Source organism: Neomonachus schauinslandi, chromosome 4, assembly GCF_002201575.2.
Source record: "Neomonachus schauinslandi chromosome 4, ASM220157v2, whole genome shotgun sequence".
In the NCBI taxonomy this organism is placed as follows: domain Eukaryota; kingdom Metazoa; phylum Chordata; class Mammalia; order Carnivora; family Phocidae; genus Neomonachus; species Neomonachus schauinslandi.
The window spans coordinates 28,631,555-28,638,979 of NC_058406.1; the positions used below are offsets into that span (position 1 = coordinate 28,631,555).

A 7,425-nucleotide genomic window follows, 5' to 3' on the forward strand; every position below is an offset into this window, starting at 1 on the left:
CCACGGGGAAAAATGGAGGGGACAGAGGGGACAGAGGGACGAGACCCGCTGGTGGTTGACGTGGGACCAGAGGGGCGCTCCCGGGGCACTCTGGGCTCCCTGAGTCCAGGCTGTGGGTGCAATTAGCAAACGTCTTTCCCCCTTCTTTTCAGGAGCCCTCACAAGAAAGAACACTGATTTTGACGAACACCCAAAATAATGTGAGATCAGGCACCATGCATTATGCATGAGGTCTGATTTAACATGAACATTATTTCTTGTGTACGAGACCATATGCTTCCGTGCTGTCTCTGCAGCCTAATAATACCCAGACCCACCCTGGTCAGGCTCAGCTAAAGACATGTCCACTGGGTGTATGTGTGGGGGGCGTGGAAGCAGAGCCCTCCTGGTACTTAGCTCATCTGAAGGGAGCCCATTCAGATGCCCTGTAGGTGGGTGGGAGGTGGGTCCTGCCCCTGGAGAAACACCAGGAAGCTGGGGGTGGGTGTAACTGTGTGAAAGTGTCAGTGTGTGTATGTGTGTGTGTGTGCATGACATCAGGAGTCCATGACTAGGTGATGGTTCATCGCGTGGTGATGTAGGGACATGTGCATAGCTGAGGTTTTACTGCACAAGAGGGACGACGGCAGGAATGGATAGATCTAATTGCTGTGTGTGTTTGTATATATACACGCATATGTACGTGTGGGGGTGTGTGTTTAAAAAATAAGATCACACATACATACAAACACACAGCCTAACTTTAATTATCTGAAGGGAGCAGGAGAGATCTGGGAGGAGCCAGGAACAATGATGGGCAGCGATTGGAAAGCAGTTTGTGGGGTAAGTGCTTGCAAATTCTGAGAGAAAGGGCCCTGGTCCAATGCTGCAGAGCATGGTTGTGTGTGTTAAGTCAAATGTTTACAAGCGCCAGGTAGCTCTGGAGAGCTTGGTGCCAGAGACCACAGGGCTGGTACTGGGCAGCATCACGGTGGTATGGGTGTGACTGAGAGTGTGTGAGCATGTGTGCGAGGGGGCAAGCTGGCAAGGGCATGCTCGGGGCTTTCGTTGGCTGAAGGGAGGAGGGCTGGGGATGGGTGCGAGTGGGAGAGAGACAGGAGGTGGTGTGATGGCGATTCCTGAGAATGGCTGGGGGAATGAGTGGGGTGGTGGGTGAGGGAAAGGTGTAGGCAAGCCTGTGTGTGTGTGTGTGACACAGGCTTGCTTTCTTGGAGGTGACAGTTGCCTCTGCTCTACCTGGCACCCCCCATAGAGTAGCCAACTTGAAGCCGAACTTTGGGGGGATGCTCAGCTGTGAGGTTGGCCATGTCCAGGCTCAGGGACCAATAGAGGGCAGTCCTCCCACATGGAGCCCCAAAGGGCCGGCCAAACACTGGCTCCAGTGCCTTCAAATATGCCAGGCAGGGACAAGACTGCTGGCTCCTCTGGCTTCAGTCTCTAAGCTGGAGGCCCCGGGTGACACCTGTTTGCTAAGCTTAGGGGGAGCCGCTGGGCCAGATAACCAACCTACTCTCACTCCTACCCCTGCTCAGGTGGGTCTCGTATCTAGAGCTTTCTGGAGCTCAAGCCCTGCTGGGGAAAGCTTGGACCTGGGTCATCACTGGACTCTTGACCCTCCCACACGCAGGCCCAGAGCCCCTCCAGAGGAGACTCAATTCCAAACAGCTCTAGGTGTGGGTAGCTGTGGTTGGGAGTCAGCTAGTCCTGTGGATACCCAGTCAGGTCCTGGGGCCAAGGGATGATTGCACAGGACCTGAGCCATGCCACATACAAGCTAGCACAACCTCCTGGGCCAGGAGGTGGGGGAGATACAGACGCCCTTGGGGTTTAGGGCCAGGTCCCTTCTGTGTTTGCCTTGGTGGGCACAGGTGACCACAATGGCCACCTTCCTTCTTCCGGTTTTAGCTAGCGCCCACACTGCCAGTGTTCTCCCAGCTCAAAGCATTCTTGGTGTAGCATGGCCTTCCCTTTCCGATCTCTGGGAGTGGCTCTGGATTTGTAGGCACAGTGGTACACACACAACTTCACACACCAACACAGAGGTTCCCATGGGGAGAGTGACGCTCTCTTAACGAACACAATCTGTGGCCACATGATCATGGACAATAATTCTCTTCAAGTGAGAAGGGGAGAGAGATGGGATCAGAGGATGGCCACTCTGCTGGGGAACGCTTGGGCTCCCTTGCAGGTTGATGCCGGGGCCATCTGCCTCTCTTGAACGAGGAGAGTGGAGCCTCTTGGAGCGAGCAGGTGGCTCCACATCCATACGGGGTGGAGAGACCTTTCCTAAACCATACTCTAGCCAGGGAGTAAGACTCCAGGGCAAAATCTCTCTCTCCCTCTGGTTTCTCCTTACACAGTCAAATGTGCTGAGGTTCCTACCGCCCCCCTCCCCAGGCTGGAGACTGGGGAAAGGAGCCCTGGGGACTTCTGTGACCAAGGGGTTGGTCACTGGGTAGCCGTCCCAGGCTGCTGTCTCATTAAGTAAAATCTTCACAAAGTGGAAGCTTTTCTTCCGTCCTCGTTTCCACTTTTTTTTTTTCTTCCCACTTTTTTGTTCTACTTCTCAGCTGCTGCTGGCTCTTGGGAGGCCACATTGTTTTGTTGTTTTTTGAGTTGACTTGCTTAAATAATAAATCCACCCTCTTGTACGGGATTAAGCAGACAATTAGGAAATCAATCAATCAATTGGTGTCAGCTGCAGGCAGAGGCCAGTGAAAGGCCCCCGTCTTCCCTGTCGCCTTTCCAACCTCCAAACCTGCTGAGGCTCAGGGCGGAACAGGCAGCAGGGAGCTCTGAGCTTCGCTTGCTTCCATTTCAGGGCCCCGAGGTTGGGACAAATCCAGGAATGGAGAAATAAGTAGAGAGTGTGGGGGAGTGTGGGACTGATCTGAAGTTCTGTACTTAGTGGAGCAGGAAATGGAGGCCACGCTGTCACCTGGCCGTGATATCCCCGGCCCCGTCTGTAAGCCTGGGGAGGCTCACTGGCCCGCCAGGGTGGGCGATGGCTGGGACACGGGTGCCCATCACAGGGCTCATCGCCCACTAGGCTGGACTGAAGGAGGGAGGAAACAGAAAGCAGCGGTGAATGAGAGGCTGAGCCTTGGAAAATCTTGGCGGCCTTTGTCCTTGCAGAGATAATTCCTCCTGAGACTGAGGGTCAGAGCCCAGAAAGTCACTGGGAACTCTCAGCATGGTACCATCATCCCAAAGCCTCAGCCTGGCCAGGGACCACCAAGCTGGAGGCCTGGGAACACCTATCTGGGTGCCCAAGATACATCGGCTGGAGCCAAGTCCTCTCCCAGCCCTGGGCTTGGGCCAATTCCTGGAAGGAGGGGGCCACACACACACACACACACACACACACACACCACTCACTAAGGACACAACTTTCTCCCCCCATCAAGTGGTTGTGCTGCTTCAGGTTTTGTGTCCATGAAGAGTGAGAGAAACCTCATGTGGTTTCTCCTGAGGAGGGAAAGGAACTGCATCTAGGGAGGAAGCAGGAAGAGCTATTTTATTCGTATCTTTAAAAGTTGCTTTAAAGGGAAAAGAGGATCTTGACTGGGACATAGGTAACCTTGGGCTTTGGTCTTGGAACTCAGATCTGCCCCCACCATCAGGACTCTGGGGAGGGGGAGACGTTGCGGCTGAAAGCTTGGGAGGGGAGATGTCTGAGACTGTCTCCCCCCCACCCCCCACCGCCCGTCAGGGCTGCACAACCACCGAAACTTCATTTAGGCATATGCATCACTCCCTGAGTTGGGCGGGTTCCTTGGGTACCCATCCCTGGAGAGATTGAAGGGCTTTGTGGGGGCACAGTTGTCTGTGCCCTCTTTCCTCCACGAGGGAAGTTGGGCCAGGTGGCTTGTTTGCAGAGGAGTGGGACCGGCTTTGCCAAAGCAAACAGGCAGGACTCTCTCCCCAGGCCCACTTAATTCCTGCAGGACCGCTGTGGAAGCTGTTGGGACTCCCAGTGGATCCAGGTTAGGTTTGGGCACCATGTGTTTGTGGGTGGAGAGCCAGCTGGGGCAGGCTGGTGTGGCCTGGCCCCACTTCCAACCGCCCCATGTCCTGGAAGGGTAGAGCTGGCCTGGACTCCACCCATGGAGCGCAAAGTGAAACCGAAGCCGGGGCCTGGCGTCTTGGGTGGGGAACACAGAGACACCAGGCTGGTGGTCCAGGTGAGGCAGGCTTCTTCCTTGGCTGAGAAGCAGTTGAATTGTGCCTGAGGAATGGCTGTCCCAAATTCAGTGTGGTGTCTGCAGTGTTGGAGGCCCTGGTCTGGTCTCAGGATAGTCTGTTTATGGGAGGGGACACGAGGCAGCTTCATCTTCCCTACGCTCACTCGCCTGAGGCAGGGGTCCAACTGTTGCCCAAGTAAGAGGCAGTCCTCATACTGGCCTGAAAGAAGGTCTGCGTGGTCACCTTCCTCCAAGATAGTGTGGCCAGGACTTTAGGGGAGGTTAGCCAGGGTATCCCAACACTTTACCCGCACACCGACCCAACCCTGGTAGTAAAAAGGACAGGACACAGCCCTGGGGTACATGTTTATGTGAGTAATAAAATATTTACTATAACATAAATATAAAGGGAACTTCCCAGTCTACATTTTTTTTTTTTGCAATAAAGATACAAAGAATGCACCAAAACATTGTTCCAAAAAATAATAAAAATAAAATAACAAAATTTAAATCCAAACTGTAACAAACAGAACAAGAAATGGAGAAGGGGGAAGCTCCAAACACATCCAGAAAATAAATAGAGATGGGTCAGAAATCTGGAAATCATATTAAAATATTTTTTTTTTCGGATTATTCGGTGTACAAAATCCTCTCGGATGGGGATGGAGGGCAGCCCGGAAAAACCAAAAATAAAAACCAAGCACAAAAATGTGTGTACATATCTCACATATTTACATGGTTCCCACCTCACCCCAAACTTGGGGAATTTCTCTCCTGGCCGCCCCAGCATCCCTCATCCCAGGTGGGGCTGGAAAGGGAGAAGGCGGAAGCTGCAGGGAATCAGGCAGAAGGTTCTCAGGGGAACGGCTTATTTCTACAGCTGGTTAAAAAATATCTCCAACTTTTTCAAGTTTCGTTTGTCGGTGGCCAGGAGGGCAGGGCCCCGCGGGGAGCGGGGGCCCAGCTGTGCAGCGGTCAGTCTGCGGCGGGGCAGAAGCCTCTTCCCGGGGGCTGTGTGTGGGAGCGCAGACCCCTCCCGCGTGGCCGGGAACCGAATCGCAGCTCGGATAAAACGAAACGAAAAATGAACACTCGAATTTTTTTTGTTAGTTTTTTTTTGTTGTTGTTTTTGTTTTGCTTTTTAGTGGGTAGGGCAAGGGATGGTAAGGGAAAAAAATAAATTAGGCTAGATTAAAGCTTTGGCTATTTCCTGCTTTTATACACAGACGCGGCTCTCGCGGCCTCCCCTCCGGGGCCCCGATAAATACAGTATACAGCGATTTAAATTAAGGGCGCGGGCGGAGTTAGAAGGACCCCAGGAGCCGGGAGGCTCCATGAATAAATAAAAACCGTAAAAAACCAAGCCCGGAGGAAGGGTGAGGGGGGTGGGGTGCATCCTTGTGGGAGAAAAGCGTGGAGCGAATTAAGTGACAGTCCCCCACCCTCGACCCGCAGGCTCGGGAGTCCGCGCCGGGGAGAGGGACAGGGAACCCTCCTCTCTTCGTCCTCTCTCCCAGGGAATCCCTAACCCCGTACCGCGTTACCTGTCGCTGCGGGGAGGCCGCTGCCGGGATCCGGCCCCGAACAGCCCGGGGGGCAGGGGCGGGGGTCGTCGAGGGGATGGGGGCAGGGAGCAGGCGGCGGGCAGGATGCCCGGGGTGAGTTGGCGCGTTCCGGGTCTTCGCTCCTCTCTCCCGGGGCTCGGGCGACGCAGGCGCTCGCCAGAGAGGGTCGTCCGGGTGTTTGGTTTTGTTCGAAAGTTTCTGGGCTTTTTGTAAAATCCAAAGCAACCGAACAAAAACAGTTCAGGCCGCGCGGCGCTTCGCCGCGCGCCGGCTGGGGCCCGGCCCGCGGGGTCACTGCACCGAGCCGGGCAGTGTGTGGTGGTGGTGGTGGTGCAGCGCGGCCGGCGGGGGCGGCGGGGGCGCCGAGGGCGGCGACGCACCGCCCCCGCCCGGCCCCAGCTCGCCCGGTGCGTAAACGTCGTCCATGGGCGGGTGGCCGGCGCCCGCCGCCGGGGTCATGCGCTTCTCCTTCTGCCGCCGGTTGCAGAACCAGACGCGCACCACCTCTTTCTCCAGCTGCAGACTGTCGGCCAGGCCGGTGATCTCGTGCGCCGAGGGCTTGGGGCACTTGAGAAAGTGGCTCTCGAGCGCGCCTTTGACCCCCACCTCGATGGACGTGCGCTTCTTGCGCTTGCGGCCCTGCGCCGCGATCTTGTCCAGGTTGGTGGGGCTGCCGCTGGACGAGTCGGTCTCCTCCAGCCACTTGTTGAGCAGCGGCTTGAGCTTGCACATGTTCTTGAAGCTCAGCTGCAGGGCCTCGAAGCGGCAGATGGTGGTCTGCGAGAACACGTTACCGTACAGCGTGCCCAGCGCCAGCCCCACGTCGGCCTGCGTGAAGCCCAGCTTGATGCGCCGCTGCTTGAACTGCTTGGCGAACTGCTCCAGGTCGTCCGAGCTGGGCGCGTCCTCGTCCGAGTGCTCGCCCACCGACGAGCCACCGCCGCCCGCGCCTGGGTGCAGGTGCGCCGCCGCCGCGTGCAGGCCGCCCGCGTGTGCATGTCCGTGTGCGTGTCCGTGGGCGCCCAGGTGCGGCGGAGGCGACGGCTCCAGCTGCGCCTCGTGGCCGTCCTCGTGCAGCGCGTGGTGCAGGCCGGGCCCCGCACCGCCGCCGCCCGCCGCCAGCATCCCGGCCAGGCCGCCGCCGCCGCCCCCCGGGTAGGCCGCTTGCGCGTACAGCCCGAGCGGCTGGGGCTGGTGGCCCCCGCCGGCCCCTGGGGACGGCGACATGGCCGGGCCCAAGTGGTGCGCCGTGCCGCCCTGCGCCCATGCAGCGCCCGCGTGGGCCGCTCCCTGGTGCACCAGGCGCGCGTGGAAACTTCCTCCTCCGCCGCCGCCGCCGTCGTCGGCTCGGCCGGTACCGCCGCCGCCCGCCTTGCCGTGTTCCAGGTGCGGGCCCCCGGCCCAGTCGCCGCCGCCTCCTCCTCCCGTGGGTAGCCACTGGGGGTGCGCTAGGCCCACCGGGTGGCCCGCGCCCGCGCCCAGCCACTCGTGGTGCATCAGCTTCTGCACTTCGCGGTACGCGGCCCCCGCGTGCAGCCGCTCGGCGGCCGCCGCCGCCGCCGCTGCCGCCGCGGCGTCCGGGTGCATAAGCGGTCCCGTGCCCCCGGCTCCGCCGCCGGGGCCCCGCGGCAGGTACTGCGCGGTGGTGGCCATGCCGCCCCGCGCCCTGCGCTGCG

General features: G+C 58.4%; 1 protein-coding gene across 2 annotated transcripts in view; it reads right to left on the reverse strand.

Annotated features, from left to right (window-relative positions):
• Nucleotides 1–4,537: 4,537 nt before the first annotated feature.
• Nucleotides 4,538–7,425, reverse strand: part of POU3F1 (POU class 3 homeobox 1) — a 3,338-nt gene continuing 450 nt past the window's right edge. The window contains exons 2-3 of one of the 2 annotated variants that reach the window (XR_006539890.1): nt 5,729–7,415; nt 4,538–5,246 (exon numbers count right to left, since the gene is read on the reverse strand). Coding sequence is in view for 1 of the 2 variants with exons in the window: in XM_044913979.1 (XP_044769914.1) it covers nt 6,041–7,402 (1,362 nt within the window). In the remaining variant the exon portion in view is untranslated. Of the gene's footprint in view, nt 7,416–7,425 lie in introns of both variants that reach the window. The other variant, XM_044913979.1, reaches the window with a different exon arrangement.